Genomic DNA, 22,083 nt, shown 5'->3' with positions numbered 1-22,083 from the left:
ATGTATGCCAAAGTCTTAAGACCCAGATAAAATTTGGTGTTTCTGGAATAGAGAAAATGCTAGTGTGGCTAGAATGTTAATGAGAAGGATCCTGGTGTGTCTGTTGAATATTGTTTGTCTATAACAATAGTAAGGAGAAGGCGATGGCACCCCACTCCAGTACTTTTGCCTGGAGAATCCCATGGACGGAGGAGCCTGGTGGGCTGCAGTCCATGGGGTCGGGAAGAGTCGGACACGACTGAGCGACTTCACTTTCACTTTTCACTTTCATGCATTGGAGAAGGAAATGGCAACCCACTCCAGTGTTCTTGCCTGGAGAATCCCAGGGACGGTGGAGCCTGGTGGGCTGCCGTCTATGGGGTTGCACAGAGTCAGACACGACTGAAGCAACTTAGCAGCAGCAGCAGAACAATAGTAACTGTTTCTTTTTCAACCAGAGTGACAATAAAAGATTTTAAATCCCTCCTCCCAAAACCCACTTATAACAGGATACATAACAATATTTATTTATGGATTCATTTGAAAGTCTCCAGTTTTATTAAGGCTTTGTGATATCTGCAAGGCGAGTGTCTTTTCTGGCAGCTCTCCCCAGCTAGTCACTGTAAAGCAGGGGGCGCATCACCCTGTTCTGGTTCCCTCCCTTAAATTCTTCTGCCTGTGTTATTGGCTTATTTGCTGCCTGTCCATCTTCCCTTCTAAGTTGTAAGTTCCAAGATGGCAGGACCTCGTCCATATGCTCCACTGAGAGATGCTCTAGGGGCTCAGTAAACGTCCCTTCGACACAGGCCTGCTCCATCCTCGCTGTGGCAGTTGGAGGAGGGAGCCCAGGCCCAGAGTTCCAGGAGAAGGTGCCAGTGGAGATCCGGGGACTGCGGACGCCCCGGAGACAGCCCAGCGCCCCGAACTATCCTCCAGGCCACGCCCCTCGGGCCCGCCTCGGTCGGCGCGGGTCCCTTTAAGGGCGGCGAAACCGCAGCCTCGCTCTGGGGCCGGAGCCTGCGCGCTCTTGCCCCCCGCGCCCCGCGCCCCCCGCCCGTACCCCGCGCGCCCCCGGCGCCGCGCGCGCTCCGTGCGCTCCCCGCACCCGGCGCGCCCCGCGCCCGGCCCCCTGGCCGCAGTGTCTTCTCCCGCGGTCATGGCCCCGGTGCCCGCGGCGAGCGCCCGCGTGGGGCCATGATCCGGCTGCGCTGCTGGTGCTCGCGGAGGCCCCGCGGCGCGGCGGGGCCGGCAGGGCGGCGCTGGGCGTCGGGTGGGCCTGCTGGCCGCGCCCTGCGAGTGCTGGTGGACATGGACGGCGTGCTGGCCGACTTCGAGGGCGGCTTCCTCAGGAAGTTCCGCGCGCGCTTCCCCGACCAGCCTTTCATCGCGCTGGAGGACCGGCGCGGCTTCTGGGTGTCGGAGCAGTACGGCCGTCTGCAGCCCGGGCTGAGCGTGAGCATCCCCACCCCGGGCGCGCGTGGCCCTGGGGCTCGACTCCCGTAGCACCGAGTCCTGGGGGGCCACGCTGTTGGCTGTCATCGAGGGCTTCTCAAAATTCAGGAGTACATAAAGCGTAGTATATCCAACTCTCCATCTTCAACTGACTTTAATTTTGGATGTACTTGACCTCAAGTCACATTCCTGTGTCCTCCTCCTCGTAGATTTGATGAGCATCTTTAGCATCCATTCTTTTCGCCTTTTTACAGCAAAGCGTGGCTCCCAGTAGAATTAGGCCCAGAGATATTGTGAGCCTTTCTGGACATCACAGCACACAGGGAGTCAGTGCACGGTGGGTTTGGATCTACTCCTTGGCTTATCCACTGGCCCTGCCGGCCCCTCTGAGCACCTGGGCTCTGACAGGCCCCCTCCCGCAGTGCTCTACTCTCTTGAGTCCATGGTGTATGGAGAGGAGATAGCAGGCTCGCTCCCAGACAGATGGTTTGGCTTGTACATTTAAACTGCTTGGTGAAAGGAGCCAGATTTTGCCCTGGACCAACCTAGAGGCCCAGTGTTTTCTGCTGTCCCTCACCGGGCCTTCTGAGGTGGCTGCCAGGTGAGCTGATAGGATTTGAGAGCCTGTTCTGTAACCCAGCTAGCCTGCATCCCCTCCTCTCCGAGGCAGGCTTGATATTTTCCCTTGTGAAAGGGGCAGCCAGGATCCAACAGTCCGTCTGCGTGCCAAGGTCATCCGGTCCTGTCCTCTGTCCTCCCCCAAGTGCCAGCTCTGTGACTCACGAACGGCATCTTGACAGAATTCTGGTTTGTGGAGGGGCCAGAGTTCCAAAGGAAATCAAGTGCTCCTTCTCTTCAGGAACACCAAGCGCTTCAGAAGGTGACCTTCCCCCAAGCCTGGGGTGCTGACTCCTCCCAGTCCTGATACCCAGTTAAAAACGCCCTAGTAACTTTGCAGGCTCTGACGTCCTCCTCCACCCTGTGTGTGTTCATTCACAGAGGGCGCTCAGCAGTGCAGTCTCAGTACCTCTTTCCTCCCAGGACCACATTACCATGCAGAAGGCAAGCCCACCCCCAGCTCTCAGGCCAGTGGCTCTTCCAGTCCCTTGTGCCCATATGCAGACTCTGGCTCTGAGGGGATGATTTGCTGGTTTCCAAGGCCTGGGAGCAGAGCTCCAGGGGCACCAAGGAGGGCTATTCCGAGAGTTTGCTCCTGGGAACCTTGCAGGCAACGGGGCTTTAATAGAGGCACATGTGACCTTATCTCTAGCACCGCTCACAGCAGGACCTCCCTGGGTCTCCCCTGGCACAATTGGTCCAGCATCTGCCTGCAAAGCACCCAGTCAGGCACCCAGCTTACACACGGAGGCATCCATGGTTTACAAAACATGGGTCTGTCTGTATTTCCTTTGATCTTCACATGCCTAGGGGTGAGCAGGACAGAGGAAGGCATAGCTCATTGTAACTGACTTAGAATTTTACACTGTTGGACAGTTGAACTGATCCCAGAGAGAGGAAATGCCTTGACCAGGGTTTCAGGGCAGGTTGAGGGTAGGGAGGGAAGCTGGGCATTGGTCAGAAGTGAAGTGGTTAGCCCCAGGTCACACCGCTAGGGCCAGCACTTCTGACTCCTTCTCGAGCCTGCTTTCCACCAGTCACACTCGCACCGCATCCGTTTGAGTCAGGAGACCCAAGTTCAAGTTCTGAACTTGAAAAATATTTTCAAGTGGCTTTGAAAACAGCCTGTGAAGCCCAGCTGCCTCATTTGGATCCTGGGGATGGCAGTTGTTGCCCCTTGAGAGATGTGAGACTCAGACATAGTGTATGTTAGCAATAAGCACTGGTTTGCTTAAATCCATTGAGTTAACCTCCAACCTGTGTGACCTCCGTGTGCTCACTGTGGGGGAAGCAGTTGTTCTGGGACGGGGGGCTTCTGACCTGAAGGGGATCTGTTTCTTGCTTCTCAGAGGCTGGGGTTTGTCACTTTCTCCTTGGCCTGGCCCTGGAAGGAAGTGGCATACTGCAGACTTGAATGTGGCCAGCAGCATAAGGTGGGCACTCCTCGCCAGGTGGGTTGGAAGCCACCATTTTGCTGTGTGACATTAAGTCGGTCTTGTCCCCATTCTGAGCTTTGGTTTTCTCACATGTGAAATGAGGGTCTGCATTTGGGACTTTTAAACTTTAAAACAGCAGAATACTTTTTTTTTTTTTAAACACAGTGTTTATTGGCATCCCAACACATAGCACAGATAAGGAGCTGCTTTGGTGGTGTTGAGCAGCCATGCCCACCTTCTGCCCATGCCCCTATTCCATAGGGCTCGGAAGGGCCTGAGCTCCTCCAGCTACTGAACATGAGTTAGGGCTTCAGCATCGAGGCAGGACCTGGCCCGCCCTTGCAGCCTGAAGGGTGCTCTGGCCCTTAGAATCAGGCAAGGGCGTGGTTCCTGAAGGCCAGCCTTTCTGCCCTCTGATACCCGCGGGGCCTCCAGCAAAGCCAGCTTCTGAACCCTGTAGCTGGCCCCTGCCGGATCCTTGCGGAAGCTGGGCCCCTCCTGGAGAGGGGCTGGAGTACACACCCACTCCACCAACCTGCCTTCAGGAAGACTATCCTCAGGTGTGGGGCTCAGGGTGCTGAAGACCCCGGGCGTCACCTGCTTTTTTTCCCCCTCTTCTCAGGAGAAGGCCATTAGCATCTGGGAGTCTGAGAACTTCTTCTTTGACCTCGAACCTCTCCCGGGAGCTGTAGAAGCTGTGAAACAGATGGCCAACCTGGAGAGGTAAGTAAGTCCTGGCCCAGGGTCCACGCCCCTTCCTGTGTGCCCTTTGCCTGTCTTCCTCCTGCTTGCCCTGCACCCTGCATGGGCCGGCTTGGTAAATCCTCCAGGGCCTCTCTGCAGGCTAAGATGCTTCCATCTAGTAACTTGGGAGAATGTGAAATCTAGTTTGACACGCTTTGCTGGGTGTCCTGGGTTCATTTGTTCAGCACATCCCTGAGAACCAACTGTTAGACTCGTTCCCTGCAACCCTGGAGCTTACAGTCCAGCCGGGGAGCAGGCGGTGAACAGAGCATCACTCAGGAAGACTGTGATAACACAGGGCCACGTGTGTGAAGGGGTGCGATGGGGACCTGGGAGAGATGGGGAGGAGGTGGCAGCAGGAGGAGGGGGAGCCATCCGTCTGACCCTGTGAGCCAAAGCCCCCCCTGCACCCGGAACCAGTGCCCACCACAATCCAGTAACACAGTGCTCCTCCTCTGAGAGCTTAAAAAACAGTCGTCTTACTGAGATGTAATTCATGCAGCCCACACCCAGGTGGTTTTTAGCGGAGTCACAGAGGTGTTCACCCATCACCATCATCAGTTTCACAGCCTATCCACTCCCCATCTCCCGCAGAGAAACCCTGGACCATCCACAGTCGCTGCCTGTTCCTGCCTCCCCCCACCGCCCATGGCAACCACAGTAGGCCTCCTGTCGTGGATTTGCCTCTTCTGGACGTTTCATATACATTTCTTATGGTATCTGGCCTTCTGTGGCCGCTTCTTTCACTCAGCATGTTTCCAGGTTTATCTGTGTCCCAGGGTGAATCAGGGTTTCATCTCATTTTACTGCCAAGTGACTGTCAGTCCTGTGGCCCACCGTGTTCTGTCCAACTGCTCATTAACTGGTAGACCTTGGGGTGTTCCTTCTTTTTAAACACGGAGACTAACCCTGCTGTGAACCCTCATCTACAGGTCTCTGTGGTCGCTTGTTTTTGTTTCTCCTAGGTGTGTACCCAGGAGTGGAACTGCCGGGTCATGGGCTGAATCCAGACTGTTTTCAGCTGCACGTTTTACGTTCCCAGTAGTAATATCAAAGGGATCCAGCTCCTCCTCCCAACCCTGGCTGTAGTCTTTTATTATTTTTTTTAATATTTATTTTATTTGTTATTTATTTGGCTGCACCAGGTCTTAGTTGCAGCATGCGGGGATCTAGTTCCCTGACCAGGGATCGAACCTTAGGCCCCCTGCATTGGGAGGGTGGAGTCTTACCCGCTGGGCCACTGGGGAAGTCTCTTTAAAAAAACATATTTATTTTATTTAGCTGTGGTCTTTTTTATTCCAGCCGTCCTAGTGGGTGTGATGTGGTGTCTCATTGTGGTTTTAATCTGCATTTCTCTGAAGACAAATGCTATGCAGCTTCTTTTGGTGTGCATAACAGCTGTCTGTCCTTTTGGGATAAATGTTTATTCGGATCCTTTGCTAACTTTTTTTCAATTGGGTTATTTGTCGTTTTTGTTATTGTTAACTCTTAAGAGCTCTTTATTTATTCTGGGTAACAAGTCCCTTGTGAGATATATGACTTGCAAATACAGTTTCTTATTCTATGATTGTTTTACTTTTCTTGCTGGTGTCCTTTAGAACCCAAAGTTTTTATTTTGATGTAGTTAAATTTATCTGTTATATTCTTTTGCTGTTTGTGTTTTTGGTGCCATCTCTAAGGATCCTTTGCCTAACCCAAGGTCACAAAGATTTGCTCCTGTGTTTTCTTCTAAGAGTGGTATAGGTTTAGCTCTTTTGTTCAGTTTGTTTGATTCATTTTGAGTTAATTTTTTTCATGTGGTGTGAGGTCCTACTTCCTTCTTTTTCGTGTGGGAAATCCAGTTGTCCCAGAGCCATTTGTTGAAAAGACCCTTCTTTCCTCCATGGAATGGTCTTGGCTTCCTTGTCAAAAGTCAATTGCCCATAAATGTTAGGATTTCTTTCTAGGCTTGCATAACTTTTATTGGTCACAGTTTTGCTTGAATTTAGTAGTCACAATGACAAATCAAATATTTGGTGTGATTTGGCCTTGGTTGTGCCATGTAACCAGAGAAGGCAATGACCCCACTCCAGTACTCTTGCCTGGAAAATCCCATGGACGGAGGAGCCTGGTAGGCTGCAGTCCTTGGGGTCGAGAAGAGTCAGACACAACTGAGCGACTCCACTTTCACTTTTCACTTTCATGCATTGGAGAAGGAAATGGCAACCCACTCCAGTGTCCTTGCCTGGAGAATCCCAGGGACGGGGGAGCCTGGCGGGCTGCTGTCTATGGGTCGCACAGAGTCGGACACGACTGAAGCGACTTAGCAGCAGCAGCAGCAGCAGCAGCAGTGCCATGTAACTGGCCTTCCCAGGTGGTGTTGTTGGTAAAGAACACACCTGCCAGTTCAGGAGGCATAAGAGATGTGGGTTCAACCCCTGGGTTGAGAAGATTCCCTGGAGGAGGGCACAGCATCCCACTCCAGTATTATTCCATGGAGAATTCCGGGGACAGAGGAACCTGGCAGGCTACAGGCCATAGGGTCTCACAGAATCGGACACTACTGAATCGACTCAGCACATATGCACATACCATGTAACTGCCTTTGAACTTCATCAGCTTTCAAGGTTCTAATGTGATAAATAGACATCAGGCCCTCTGAGCAGTATGTTCTATTCTAGTCTATGATTTGAACTTGATTTACACTGGAGCAGTGTGATACAACTTCCACCTGTAGCAAAAGCCCAGAGAGGCAGAGAACGTGTAGAAAGCTTTTGCATCAAAGCCTTTTCCCCCCAGCTGTTTTGGGTCTTGGTTGTATCGTGCGGGATCTCTGGTCGCAGTACATGGACTCTAGTTGTGGTGTGCAGACTTAGTTGCTCTGCAGCATGTGGGATCTTCATTCCCCAACCAGGGACCAAACATGTGTCCCCTGCATTGCACGGCAGATTCTTAAGCACTGGACCCCCAGGGGAATCCCATATAAAGCTTTTAAAAGCTCTGTTCTTGTCTGGACCACACTCACCAGCTGTAGTCTGGAGAGCTGGGTTGCATGATGGTTAAGGCTCAGTGTGAACCAGAGTGAGCCCACTTCTCCAGAATCAGACCCTTAGCACGTTTCTAAACTCTCTGTGACTCGGTCTCTTCACCTGTAAAATGCACAGTGTAAGCGTTAGCTGCCACTGTTACTACTCGGCAGGATTTAGTAGGTGAGCAGCAAGAAGAGTGTCCTTTGGCCAAAGCAGCATGGGGAACGTCCATTAGAGGTTTCTTTTCGTGGTGGGCTGGGTTCCCAGAACTTGTTAGTTTGCAGATGTGTTTGAGCATTCTTTAGGGGGCGGGAGAGGAGGAATGTGGGTTCTGGAGCTTTTTCACAGCTGCTCTATTTTGCAGACATTCCAGCTTGTGACATGTGTTGGCCCTTTACTTCCACTCTGGATCTTAGCTGGGTAGACAATTCTGATGATCAGTCTGTCCCCAAAGTTTGCATGGAGAGAGGGGTCGAGTCATAACCAAGTGGAGAGCCTTGTGTCTAATGCTTGTGTTGGAGGTTGCCTGGGAGGGGCTCGTTCAGGTGCAGATGCTTCTCCAAGAAGGCGACATCTGACCCCAGACCTGCAGGGTCGAAGTGAATAGTGAAGTGCAGAGTGGGCAGGGGTACAGGCCCCGGAGGGGAAGGGTTTTGCTGACTTGGTAACAAAGGAGACCAAGGTTTCAGCGAGTGTGGAGCAGGAAGGATATAGTGCATGTGGTTGAAGAGAGAAGGGTGTCATCTCACTTAGGTTTTAAAACCATGGGCTCGGGTGCTGAATTTGGCATTTCTCCAAAGAAGAGCTCCAGATGGCAACTAAGCATGTGAAGTTTGCCTCAGCGTTATTCATCCTTAGGGAAATGAGTCACAACCACAGCGGGAAGCCCACGGAACGACTATGACAAGAAAAACAAGTGTAGCCAAGGATGGAGGGAGCTTGGAGTCCTTGTTGCTGATGGTGGGATCGAAACAGATGCAGCTGCTACCTCAGCAGCCATGTCCCCGGGGCGTGGAGCCGGCTGTAACCCAGCAGTCGAACCAAGAGAAATGGAGGTGCGGATCCACCAGGCCCTGAGCATGGGTGTCCCCAGCAGCTCGATGCCTGGGCGAAGCAGCTGTGCCCTCCATCCTGGCAGCGTGTGCCTCACCGCGATGTCACCGGGCAAGAAAGAGGCCTGAAGTCCCAGTGCCCTTGAAAACACGACCCCAAAGGACAAGACCACGTGCTGTGGGGTTCCGTTAAACATGAAATGTCCGAAACAGGCAACTCCACGGAGACACAGCAGGAGAGACCCAGGGCCGCAGTCTGACTGAGGTCTCTTGGGACTGCTTTGCAGAGAGCTGGGACCCAGTGTCCCACGGGTGCGACCCGAGGGGCAGGGAACCCGTTTGCACTGTTGGTGGGTGCTGGGTCTGGGGTTGTGGGAGGCGCTGGTGCAGCACAGACCTCAGGGGTCCCTGAGGGCCCAGGAAGACCAGCCCTTGACCCAGACTCTGGCTTGCAGTTTTCTTGGCTCCACGCCTAGCGGGGCCCTGATGTCCCTGATAACTGGCTCTGTCCTGTAAAGCCTCCCTGGCTGGATGCTGCTCACCTTCCCCAGTAGTTCCTGTCACGTCTGGGTGGTGGTCCCAAACCTCTGTGTGGCTGCTGCAACGGGGGCTGCCGTGTGGTTTGCAGGCCCCGGGCTGGTGTCCCACGTGGTGGCCGGGGCGGTGGCGATGGGGTGGGGGCAGGTGCAGGCCCAGGCAGGGGGGCTGTGGGCACACAGCCTCACCAGCCCGCTCTCTCCCCAGCACTGACGTCTTCATTTGCACGAGCCCCATCAAGATGTACAAGTACTGTCCCTTCGAGAAGGTGAGACACCTGCTGCGGGGCCTCTGCTCACCTTGCCTGCGTCCTGGGGAAGGGTTGGGACCCTCCCATCCAGCCCACCTGGGGGTCTGGGCCGGGGCCTCCTCCCAAACGTTAAAAAAAAGAAGGAAGGAAATTCTGTCAACTATAGATGTTTCTCTGACTTTTCTTGATTTTTCAAAATCTCTTTGATTAGCCATTACTTTAGCGATAAAAAAGTAAATACATTTGTCACTCAGGAAACAGTTACCAGGCCCCTGCTACAACACTGGGCATCTGGGGCTGAAAAATGCCTCTCTCTGCTCTTGGGAGCTGAGGACAGCGCGGCAGGAAAAGAGACAGGTGTCCCCGGCTCTGTGCTCCAGCAGGGAGGAAGTCCAGAAGCCCAGGCTGGCTCTCTGGGGAAGGGAGGAACTGGGAGGACCAGTTGTGAGTGGTGGGACAGCTGAGCAAAGGCCAAGAGACCTGGGGGAGGCGCAGGGGCAGAAGCAGGAAGGGGAGGGAGAGGCTGAAAGGCAGGGCCTTTACAGAACCATTGGTTTGGGCTTCAAGCAACAGGCACCCCAAGGCCTCTGAAGGGTTTTTAAGCAAAGCCAGGCCTGGAGTGTCCAAGTCCTGGATGGCCCAGATGTCAGCTTGTACTCACCCAGCTTGGCAAGGAGACAGCCTTGTGAACCCATTTAGTGAACCTAACAGCACCCAGTTATTCTGGGATGTTCATGTTACTTTGTGACCATGGAGGGGCTTTAAGAGAAGTGGGCCATTTGTGCAGATTCCCCATCTGCTGGGGAAGGTCACTTGGAGCAGGGTGTTGGCGGAGCCCCCAGACACGCCTGTACCCCTGGCTCTGGCACTGCACACCCACTCCCGCTGTGGGTCCAGTTCTCATGTGGCCTCCAGACCAAAGCTCAGGTAGGGCTGGAAGGCAGGCTGGTCAGGGCTTCTGGAAGGGACGACGCACCTAAGGGTTGCATCCCTTTTCCTTGAGCTTGAGCCTTGCAGGGTGCATGGGGGACCTGAGCTGGGTTGGGGTGTTTGGTCAGAGCCGCGGTACTGCCGCTTCGTAGCTGTGGACTGGGACGGCTCTGTGTTCCCCTGCACGTGGGTAGTCTCCCTGGTGGTGCCCTGGCCTCATAGCGCCCCCCCCACTTCTTGGCCCGCTCTCGTTCCAGTATGCCTGGGTGGAGAAGCACTTTGGCCCTGACTTCCTGGAGCAGATTGTGCTGACCAGAGACAAGACCGTGGTCTCCGCTGACCTCCTCATAGACGACCGGGTGGACATCACAGGCAAGTGGCCTGAAGTAGGGGAGGGGCAGGCATGGGGGCCCCAACCCGAGTGCCCATCCCCCAGCCCCATAGTCACCAGATCTGTGTGAGGCATCCTGTCCAGCCTTGAACCTTGAGCTGAGCCTCCTCCCTTTCAGGGAGACAAGCTTCTTCCACACACGCACCCCCAGGGAGTCAGGGAGAGTGGTCCAGCCCCGGGGTAATGCACTGGGGCAGCCTTGATCGCGTCACCATACACCTTGAAGCCTTGCCTTCCTGTTAAATGAGGGCCAGACTCTGGCTGCCAAACATTTATTTTTAGCAACAGAATCCTTTCTTTTTTCCTCAAAAGTAATTTGGACTGAATCTAATATGTAAACCAGGAAAGCAAAACCTAATTTCTGTAGTTGAAGGTGGTTTGGAGCTGTATTTTTCCCTTTTGCTTATGGGTGTCCCCCTCCCCCCAAAATAAACAAACCTTGAGTTTGCTTATTAAGGCGAGGGGGAATGATTGGTTCACCAAACTGAAAAGCTAACGTGGGAGGGCTTCAGTTCAGTTCAGTTGAATCCAGTAGCTCAGTAGTACCCAACTCTTTGCAACCCCATGGACTGCAGCACGCCAGGCTTCCCTGTCCATCACCAACTCCCAGAGCTTGCTCAAACTCATGTCCATCAAGTCGGTGATGCCATCCAACCACTTCCTCTATTGTCCCCGTTTCCTCCTGCCCTCAATCTTTCCCAGCATCAGGGTCTTTTCCAATGAGTCAGTTCTTCACATCAGGTGACCAACGTATTAGAGTTTCAGCTTCAGCATCAGTCCTTCCAATAAACATTCGGGACGGATTTCTTTTGGGATTGACTGGTTGAATCTCCTTGTAGTCCAAGGGACTCTCAAGAGTCTTCTCCAGCACCACAGTTCAAAAGAATCAATTCTTTGGTGCTCAACTTTCTTTATGGTTCAACTCTCACGTCCATACGTGATTCCTGGAAAAACCATAGCTTTGACTAGACTGACCTTTGTTGGTAAAATAATGTCTCTGCTTTTTAATATGCATCTAGGTTTGTCATAGCTTTTCTTCAAGGAGCAAGCATCTTTTAATTTCATGGCCTCAGCCACCATCTGCTGTGATTTTGGAACCCAAGAAAATAGTCTGTCACTGTTTCCATTGTTTCCCCATCCATTTGCCATTAAGTGATGGGACCGGATGCCATGATCTTTGTTTTCTGAATGTTGAATTTTAAGCCAGCTTTTTCACTCTCCTCTTTCACTTTTATCAAAAGACTCTTTAGTTCCTCTTTGATTTCTGCCATAAGGGTGCTGTCATCTGCATATCTGAGGTTATTGATATTTCTCCCAGCAATCTTGATTCCAGCCTGTGCTTCATCCAGCCTGGCATTTCACATGATGTACTCTGCATATAAGTTAAATAAGCAGGATGACAATATACAGCCTTGACATACTCCTTTCTCAATTTGGAACCAGTCGTTGTTCCATGTCCCGTTCTAACTGTTGCTTCTTGACCTGCATACAAATTTCTCAGGAGGCAGGTAAGACAATCTGGTATTCTCATCTCTTTAAGAATTTACCACAGTTTGTTGTGATCCACACAGTCAAATGCTTTAGCGTAGTCAATGAAACAGAAGTAGATGTTTTTCTGGAATTTTCTTGCTTTTTCTGTGATCAAAGGGATGTTGGCAATTTGGTCTCTGGTCCCTCTGCCTTTTCTAAATCCAGCTTGAACATCTGGAAGTTCACAATTCATGTACTGTTGAAACCTGGCTTGGAGAATTTTGAGCATTGCTTTGCTAACATGTGAGATGAGTGCAATTGTATGGTAGTTTGAACATTCTTTGGGATTGGAATGAAAACTGACTTTTTCCAGTCCTGTGGGCATTGCTAAGTTTTCGAAATTTGCTGGCATATTGAGTGAAGCACTTTCATAGCATCATCTTTTAGGATTTGAAATGGCTCAGCTGGAATTTCATCACCTCCACCAGCTTTGTTCGTAGTGATGCTTCCTAAGGCCCACTTGACTTCACACTCCAGGATGTCTGGCTCTAGGTGAGTGATCACACCATCGTGGTTATCTGGGTCATTAAGATCTTTTTTTGCATAGTTCTTCTGTGTATTCTTGCCTCCTCTTCTTAGTATCTTCTGCTTCTGTGCTTTATCGAGCCCATCTTTGCATGAAACATTCTCTTGGTATCTCACATTTTTTTGAAGAGATCTCTAGTCTTTCCCATTCTATTGTTTTCCTCTATTTCTTGGCATTTCTTGGCACTTAGGAAGTCTTTCTTATCTCTCTGTGCTATTCTTTGAAACTCTGCATTCAGATGGGTATATCTTTCCTTTTCTCCTTTACCTTTTGCTTCTCTTCTTTTCTCAGCTATTTGTAAGGTCTCCTCAGACAACCATTTTGCCTTTTTACATTTCTTCTTCCTGGGAGGGCTTCAGGTGTGGCTGAATCTAGGATCTCAGACAGCATCCACCAGATTCGGCTTCTTTATCTCCTGGTTCTGCCTGCATGCTCTGGCAGATGCTCCCCTGCTGGTGGTCGTCAGCAGTTTCGGGGTTAAATCGTATTCTCTTGTACACCTCAGTGGGAAAATCTGAAACATTCCTTCCCTGATTAATTTTGGAACTGGCTGGGGAAACATCCTCATCTCTACCCCCATCAGCATCCAGAAAGTGGAATCCACACGAGGAACTTGAAGCTTGAGGGACTTGCGGGGCCCACGGTCAACAGCTGGTGACAAAGCTGGCCTGGGCATGGGGGCAGGATGCCCAGGCACGGGGGCAGGTCAGGCAGACATCTCGAGGGTCAGCCTCCAATGAGCACCTGCAATGGGATCCAGGGCTGCAAGGGGGTCCTCATCCAGTGGGCTGCTGTGACCCCCCTGGGGCTCCTGCCACGGGCCTGAGGTGCTGCTCTCTCCCCCAGGGGCCGAGCCGAATCCCAGCTGGGAGCACGTCCTGTTCACAGCCTGTCACAACCGCCACACGCAGCTGCAGCCCCCCAGCCGCAGGCTGCACTCGTGGGCAGATGACTGGAGGGCGATTCTGGACAGCAAGCGGCCCCACTGAGCTGGGCTGAGCCCTGGCCCTGTACGTGCCTGGCCGGGCTCTCCACGGACCTCAGTGCAGGGCGGGCCCAGGGGCCTGGACAGGACTCCAGGTGCCCAGGCCAACCTCAGGCCTCTGGTCTGGGAGGAGCTGGGGCATTGTTCGGTGGGGCAGTCCTCCCCTCCCTCAGGGAAGCCCCCTCCCTGCCGGCAGCTACCTGGTCTGAGGACGATGCAGGAGCAGATGGTCGAGTGGCCCCTCTGAACCTCAGCCCCTGCCGCCTGCCTGACACCCAGTGGGGTCTCCCCCAGGGACCCGCCTGGATCCAGCAACACAGTGAGAGTTCCAGGTCATGCTGGGTCCGTGCAGGGGACCTCACAGCCCGGCCTCTGACTGGCTGGAGGGCTCGGCCCCCACTCCAACCTGGGGGTTCACAAGCCTTGGGTGTTAGCTGGAGGCGTGAACAATAAATGCTGTTCTTAGTCCCCACCCCAAGGTCCTCTGCGTCTGGTCCGTGGGTGTCCAGCTGGGAGCTAAGAGGTGAGAGGCGCTGGGAGGCACAGCTTGGCAAGTTTGCCTCGCCGTGGGCTGCACGGAGTCAGGGATGACAGACCCTGACCTGGTGGCGGCGGCCATGCTGGCGGCCATGATGTCCCCGAGTGGGAAGCAGCCCCCTAGGCAGCCACCCCTGCCTGCGCTTTCTCATCCACTCCTGCTGTCTTCCCCACAGCTGCCCTCCAGGAACCCCCTGCTTGCCCCTCGGGCTCTGGGCCTAAGTTGGCCAGGAGGAAGGAGAGGAAAGCGGCAGGTGGGTCCTGACGAGGAGGGTGCTGGGGCTCCATCACGTGATCTCAAAATGCCTCAGCTCCATGGAGAGTGGAGACTGACCCCTTGAAAATGTAGATATTCTGGGCTCAAGATGTAGAGCCCCTGGGAGGAGCAGAAGCTCCAGGTTTGGGCAGAAAGACTCAGGGTGTTTCTCCACTTTCTGGGTCAGTTTCCCCAGTTGGGACCCACCCCAGTGTTTCCGCATCCTGTGGCCTCATAACGCTTCCCGTGGCTTGCAACACTTTACGTGGGGTTGGGGGAGTGTAAGAGGCATACCAGAGGTCAACAGAGGATGAGATGGTTGGATGGCATCACTGACTCAATGGACATGAGTTTGGGCAAACTCTGGGAGGTAGAGAGGGACAGGGAAGCCTGGTGTGCTACAGTCCATGAGGTCATGAGGAGTCGGACATGACTGAGTGACTGAACAACGACAGATAGTGAAAAATGAACATGAGCCTGCATGGCTGAGTTTTAGTGTGTTTATACTTTTGGTCTTGCCCACAACCAGCCCAGGAGTCCAGGGCTCAGAGAGGTTCCAGGTGAGCCCAGGCCACCCAGCGAGCAGGGCTGGGGCAAGCTCAGCCCCCCAGAGGCCGCAGAGGAGAGGCTGTGGAAGGGGCCGGGACGTGGGAGCCAGGAGGGTAGGGCCTGGTTTGCCATCAACTTGCTGGGACCTGGGCCAAACCACATGTCTCTGAGCCTCTTCCAGGGTTGGTCAGCCCCCATGAGAAAGAGTTGCAGAAAACAGGGACATTTATTCCACAGTATTGCTGCTCGGTGGAGGAAATGGATGTGCTTAGTGACACAAGGTGGGGGAAGGTGTGGTGACCAGAGCCCCAGTGGCTGGAGCCCTTGTGGCCAGCTCCCTGGCATCCGGAACAGTGAACTTGGAAGGCTCTGACAGGAACCCGGGGCACTGGTCCTGACTTGGCCACCTGGTGGCAGCACAACCTATTGAAATGGACACAGTTGTGTGTGCGCGTGTGCGTGTGCATGTGGTGATGGGGTGCCAGTGATTACTGGGGGCACAGGCAACCTCGGGGAAGGAAGAGAAGGAAGGACTCCTAAGCCCACTTCTGGGCTCCTGGAGCAGCAGCTGCCACCCATCCCCCTGGCCACCGTGGACAAGCTTGGACCCTGGGTGTCCACTGAGCTCAGGACAGTGTCCAGCCTGCCTGGCCAGCAGGAATCCTGTCTCAGCCACAAGCCTCAGACACCCATCATGCTTACGACCTCCGAGTGGCTGAGACATCATCACTCTGCTTCTGCATCAGGCATGTGTGCAGGTCTCGGGCACCTTGGCCTGTGCCTGAGCCCCACCAGACGCCCTGCACCCCCAGATGCCCCACACCCCCAGACTCCCAGCACCCCCAGATGCCCCTCACCCCCAGATGCCCTGTGCCCCCCAGTTCCTGGGGTGTATCACTCCTGTGTCTCATGTCCATTTTCCATTTAGAGGGTTTCCTGCACACAGCCACCCCCTGACCTTGTGGGGAATCAGGTTGCTGTCTCCCCAGCACTGTGCCTGAGGGAACGAGAGGCCCCAGCAGCTACATTTGTAGGCTTTTGTCCAGAGCTGCCCTGTCCCAGGGGCCGGGCCTCAGAGGGGAGGGTGCAGGCCTGCAGGTTCACACAACTGCTTGCCTCAAAAGACTGGGCCACGCTGGGACGAATGATAGAAATGCTTAAGGATAGAAGTTCATAAAAACGGGAACCAATCACCTCCCCAGCCAACACCTTGGCCTTGTTGGCAATTTTGGTGAAATTAAAAAAAAAAAATCATTGATTTGATTCTGAAGTGCTGGCTTGGACCCACAGGTTGGGGCCTAAAGAGACTGGAAGTGATAAAGGTTCTTATTGTGAGAGACGTGGGGCCAAAGGGTCGCTGCCGATGAGGCTGCCTCCCTACCCGACCCTCCTTCGCAAAGGAGAGTTTGCAGGTGGTGTCCTCCGGTGCGGCAGCTGCAATTCACACATATGGACACCGGATGGCGCCAGAGAACCAGCGCTGGCTGCTCTCACCTCAGGCCGGTGGGAGCCAGGCACTCAGATCAGACCTGCCTGGACCCATCATCCTGGTTCTGAAAACTGTGGGCAGGGCCTAGGCCATGCACAGAGAGGACCCCGGCTGCTGAGTCGATGGCACCTGAAAGCAGAGGGCTTGGACCCCAGGGACAGACCAGGAGGTAGACTGAGGTCCAGGTGGGAAGTGTCCCTCCCTGTTCTGGAGGCCTCTGCAGTAGCAGCCTCACCTCCTGGCTTCCCTCCTTTACAGGCTCCATACGAACCAGAGGTGCAGACAGGAGCCTTCATATGCGTTTACAGGTGGACATATTCTTGCCAGGGTGAGGCACCCAGGGACCAAGTGGGGGGCATGACTCCTCTGATTGGAGCTGAGGGTTCTTCCCTGCCCCCATGACCCAGACGTCCTGGACCCTGGTGGCATCGGAGCCTCTGACCTCATACTTAAACAAGGGCTCCCGGGCCTTGGCTCTGTCCTCAGACCTCCTCAGCACTGACTGCCTGAACTCGGACCCTGGGGGGTGGGAGTACCTGCTAAGCAAGTGGAAAGAGTTGGGAGCAGGGGGAGGGCTGGGCACAAACCAAGTTGTCCATCTTAACCACGAGGTTGAGTAAGATAAGTTCATTTTAATTTTGTGAAATCTGAAAGTGAGAATGTGGAGCCCAAATGCCAAAGGCCATGCCCTTCCTACCACCCACAACTGCTGCTTGGGCCGGGATGGGAGAGAGGAGCCCCAAGGGTGGATGACTCACACTGGAGCACCACCCCCTGCCATGGTCCCAGGCCCCAGCCATGCAGGACAACTTTCCCCTCCAGGAGGTGAACCTGAGACTGGGGGAACACCTTAAATGTGGGCAGCAGTGTGGCCTGAGCGAAGGAGGGAGCCTCGTTGGAGGGGTCTGGGGCTCGAGGGGCCCAGCTTCCCCAGGACACCTATTTAGGGCACCTCGGTGGGAGCCACCAGGTGAGCTGAGCCCTCTTCCTCATCACCCCCAACTCCCACACACCTGGGCCAAGCAGAAAAGACAGGCATCTGTGTTTGGGGGGTTGAGTGTGGGAGCCAGCCTGAAGGGATGGGCAGGGCCCCAGAGGGGTGGGGAGCCCCCAGCCCAGCACATTGGGTATGTTTAGGGGTGACTCTGCTCTTGCACATGTGTGAGGGCTGTGTGGCTGGGGTGAACCTCAGGTACCAACAGTCGTCGGACACCTGAACAAGGGAACGATACCAAAGGAATGGGGTTAGTATGATGAAAACAAGAACTTGGAGCAGGAATACTCAATAGCCTTAGGCAGAGAGCCTTAGCCTTACACTGTGCCCTCAAAAAGGCCAACTAGAGTGTTTGGAAAATTAAATCTGGTCATCAAAGAAACTTGATAAATGGGCTGGATGGGTTAGTGGACGCAGCTGAAGAGCAAGTAGATGCGTTGGGTGATTAAGCCGAGGACTCGCAGCATGAAAGGACGAGGGACGAAGGTGTAGCTGCAGAGGACAGAGTTCATTTTTTTGGTCCAAGAGGAGACAAAGATGCAGGAGGGAACTTCCCAAAGCTGAGAATGTCCCGGAACTCAGATTGAAAGAGGCCACAAGGGCCAGGCAGGATGAATTTACCACTGGACAGGGGTTGATGTTTTATTAGAGCCTAAATATTAACAAACAGAAACGAGACAACTTGCAAGAGAATGTAACAAATACTAGAAACAAGAAAAAAAGGTAGTAATTATCTCCAAATCCTGAGGGAAAATAATTGCATACTCAGAGTTCTATACCCAGCTGAATGTAAGACTAAAAACACTTCCTGATGACATGGGAGGTCTCAGATCATATGGCATCAAAAACAATTCCTTTTTGAGAATACTACTAATTGATGTTCTCTGGCAAGAAGAAAAACTAATCCAGGAAATGGAATATAAGAAACAATGATGAGTCAAGAATGATAAAAATTTGCTAAGTCTAAGAACGTGTTGGCTGCTTAAGGATTAGTAACAATTTGGGACTAAAATTATAGATGTTATGAAAAAGAGGTAGTTTATGGGACAGAGGAAAGCATGCCAAAGCTCTTGTCGAGGTGCAGATTCAAAATGAGTACAGTACTGGTACCGTAAGGTTAAGTATGTGAGTGAAAGTGTTTAGGGAAATCTCCATAAAATAGAGTATATAACTTATAAACTATTGGAAACACTGAAATGGGAAAAATGAAATAAATCCAACAATACTAGGAATGCGTGAAAAACAAAGCACAGAAAATAGAAAACAAAAGTGACTCCAGGAATAGATCAAATATTTCAGCAATTGCGATAAATGTATATGTGTGTTGAGTACACTCAGTTGTGTCTGACTCTTTGCAACCCCAGGGACTGGAGCCTTCCAGGCTCCTCTGTCCATAGAATTTTCCAGGCAAGAATACTGGAGGGGGTTGCCATTTGTTTCTCCAGGGGATCTTCCCGACTCAGGGTTCGAACCCACGTTTCATTATTGTCTCCTGCATGCAGGTGGGTTCTTTACCAATGGGTTAAATATGCCTATTCAGGAAAAGAACTCCAGAGATAAAAAACAAAATCCTGTCTTCAAGAAACATGTATAAATGACAACGACCCAGAACAGTTTCATAGCAGAAGGGAAAATACATTCTTAAAAAAGTCCTAACCAAAGGAAATAGATGAGTGTACATCAGAATCAGACAAAACAGAAACCAAAGGAAGAATACTTTAAAAGGGACAAAGTTGGACTCATTCATTCAAGGCTGCAAGAAGCAATCTGCCAGCAAAATAAAGGTTATGGAATGTCGTTCCCCTAACAGCATAGTTTCGATATGTTTAAAATAAACACTCACAGAACTATAAAGAGAAATGGTCGGTTTCAGTTAGGGATAGATTTTAGTACTTTTCAAACTGACAGGTCAGAGAGGCACGACTAGGGATATACGTACACAAGGAGTCCAAAGAGACATTGCATTGTTTTCAAATGTACGTGAATGGACTGGTCATAAAAACAAAACTTTGGGAAAGGAAGGCTGAAGCTGTGGAGCCCTGTTGTTATAAGGTCACATGACAAAAACCTCTGGCAAAAACCTCAGTTCCAAGCCTCATAGCAACTGTTGCCATGAGCCTCCGGACCTAAACCGGCCAGTTCCCTGACCCCATATTAGGTAAAATACCCACTATTACCCACCCTATTAATTCAGTTCACTCAGTTGTGTCCAACTGTTTGCAACCCCATGGTCCAACTGTTTGCAACCCCATGGACTGCAGCACACCAGGCTTCCCTGTCGGTCACCAGCTCCTGGAGCTTGCTCAAACTCATGTCGGTGATGTCATCCAACCATCTCATCCTCTGCCTTCCCCTTCTCTTCCTGCCTTCAGTCTTTCCCAGCTTCAGGGACTTTTCCAATGAGTCAGTTCTTGGCATCAGTTGGACAAAGTATTGGACCTTCAGCTTCAACTTCAGTCCTTCCAATGAGTATTCAGGACTGATTTCCTTTAGGATTGACTGGTTGGATCTCCTTGCAGTCCAAGGGACCCACCCTATAGCCTCCTAATAATCACGTAATGCCACCCTTCCAGCAGGAATTTACTCCGTCTTGAGGCTATAAAAATTGGCTGCTAGCCTGTGGAAGGGTTCGGCTCTCCTTTAAGCCGGCCGGCTATTCTAACAGCGCCTCCCACCTGGTCTTCCAGGTGGCTCAGTGGTAAAGAATCTGCCTGCTGATAGTAGACACAGGTTCGATCCCTGGGTCAGGAAGATTCCCTGGAGAAGGGAATGGCAATCCATTCCAGTGTTCTTGCCTGCAGAATGCCTGATGGGCTACAGTGCATGGGGTCGCAGTGAGTCGGACACAACTGAGCATATACACAACCCCCCACACTCTCATTCTGGAAATTCTTTTATAGCCCAGGTGTGGACCACAGCAGGAGCTAGTTATTCTGGAGACAATAAACCATCTCCTTAGTAAAGGGAGAGAAACCTGTGGCTGAGCTCAGCAGACCGATGAGATCGCAGTCTCTTGTGCAGAAACCATAGCCAGGGCAGTGGGGCCAGTAAGAGAGGACAGAGGGAGGGGGAAGGCGGCATCAGGGGTGGAGGGAGCAGGGCTTGCCTGTGAGTCCAGACTTGCCAACCTCCGCCAAGCAGCCCCTGAGCTTTCCGTGAGCCACTCCCAACACCCGCTTTGCAGATGGGAAGCCTGAGTTGCACACAGGTCTAGGGGATCACAGCAGGGCCAGGGTCAGGACCTGGACCCATCAGCAGCCCACACAGCCAGGAATTGCGAAGCCCCAGGGGGAGCATGAACCACCATGAGAGCTGCTCTGACGCTGCTCCAGTCCCTCTGGGGAGAGAGCTGGCTGTCTCAGCTGACCCTCTAAGAAGTTTGTGACCTAGAAAACTTTAAGAACCCCTGACTCACACATTGGGATTCTTTCTAGAACTGGAAACGAGGGACTCCAAGAGCCAGGCTTGGGGGTGGATGGGGGTAGGCAAAGACTCCCCTGGGGCCAAGAGGCCCTGGATTGATTGCCCAGGCCCTTCTGGCACACCCGCAGTTCAGGACAGGACCTTCAGAGTGAAAAGACGGACTCTCCAGAGATCCTGTCTCTAGTCTAACACTGTCGTTTCACAAATAAGTCCTGAGTCACCCGTGGTCCTTCCGCCGGTGGGCAACTGCTCTCACCTCGGGGGTCCAGCCTCTCCTATGTGACTCCGGGTGGAAGATGGAGCTCTGTCCCCGCAAGGAGCCTCCAAGGCAACAGAGCGACCAGAAGCCATCAGCCAGGGGCCAGATGATGTGGCTTGGGTTGTATTTCGTTTTTTTAAGTTGTGTATGCGTTCATTGCTCAATCGTGTCTGACTCTGCGACCCTATGGAGTATAGCCCGCCAGACTCCTCTCTCCGTGGAAGAATACTGGAGTGGGTTGCCAGGCCCTCCTCCAGGGGATCTACCCCAGCTAGGGATGGAACCTGGGTCTCATTATGGCTCCTACATTGGAGTGGGTTCTTTACCACTAGTGCCACCAGGGAAGCCTGAAGACCCAGAGCAGGAGGGCTGAAAGAAGAAGGCCTGGGTGGCTGCGAGTGTAGACAGGGTCGGGAGCGGGTGGGGCAGGAGACAGGTGAGCACAGATGGCCTCCACCTGCCCTAACCTCAGCTTGTTGCTGTCCTCGGACCGCTAGCCCAAGGTCCTGCTGTACCAGTGACCCCCGCACCCGGCTCTCCTGGGTGACTGTACACGTCTCCTGGGTAACCGGCCGCCTTCCTCAGCCTCATCAGTGCCTGGTGCTGGTCCGGGTCAGTGCCTGGGGAAATCTGCCAGGAGGATAAATAGGTGTTCAGATCAAGCAACCAAGCTGTCAAGGATTAGGTAAGGCTGAAGGATCTGTGTTCCTGCTTTAACCCCGAACTCCTGGGAGGGGGAGAGCAGCCCCCACCAGGGGATGCCTTCCAGATGGCAAGGGGTGTACTTTCAGGAGCCAAACACTGACAATAAGAAAATAGGTCTTTCAGGCTCTCCTGAGAGGTGAAGCAACTTCTTGAAAACTTGGAGGGCTTCCTGGAGGAGGCAAGCTTACTCAGCTTGGAACCCAGAAACCAAGTGTATTTCCTTTCCATCAGGGGTTCCCCTGCCCTGGCTCCCAGGCCATAGGAAGTGGAAACGGGCAGCCAGCCCAGCTTGGGGACACTGCTTAATTCATCAGGTTTCACTGCTTTCCTCAGCACTGTGCCCTCCAGCTGAATATTCAGGCTGGCTCCCGGCTTAGCCTCGTCTGCGTCTGTGCAGCTCTATTTTTACAGCCGTGGGGATGGCTGACGAAAA

The 22,083-nt window shown here is 52.9% G+C and overlaps 1 protein-coding gene across 3 annotated transcripts in view; it reads left to right on the top strand.

Moving 5' to 3' along the window:
* Positions 1-818: 818 nt before the first annotated feature.
* The window catches only part of NT5M (5',3'-nucleotidase, mitochondrial), a 25,695-nt gene continuing 4,430 nt past the window's right edge, over positions 819-22,083 (top strand). The window contains exons 1-6 of one of the 3 annotated variants that reach the window (XR_011562016.1): positions 819-1,431; positions 4,108-4,208; positions 9,034-9,094; positions 10,264-10,378; positions 12,315-12,419; positions 13,300-13,425. Coding sequence is in view for 2 of the 3 variants with exons in the window: in XM_019981043.2 (XP_019836602.1) it covers positions 1,174-1,431; positions 4,108-4,208; positions 9,034-9,094; positions 10,264-10,378; positions 13,300-13,442 (678 nt within the window). In the remaining variant the exon portion in view is untranslated. Of the gene's footprint in view, positions 1,432-4,107; positions 4,209-9,033; positions 9,095-10,263; positions 10,379-12,314; positions 12,420-13,299; positions 13,911-22,083 lie in introns of those variants that run through there. The other 2 variants (XM_019981043.2, XM_070773229.1) reach the window with 2 other exon arrangements.

Source organism: Bos indicus, chromosome 19 (genome assembly GCF_029378745.1).
Source record: "Bos indicus isolate NIAB-ARS_2022 breed Sahiwal x Tharparkar chromosome 19, NIAB-ARS_B.indTharparkar_mat_pri_1.0, whole genome shotgun sequence".
NCBI classification, from domain to species: Eukaryota; Metazoa; Chordata; class Mammalia; order Artiodactyla; family Bovidae; genus Bos; species Bos indicus.
This window is presented reverse-complemented; position numbering and strand designations above follow the sequence as displayed.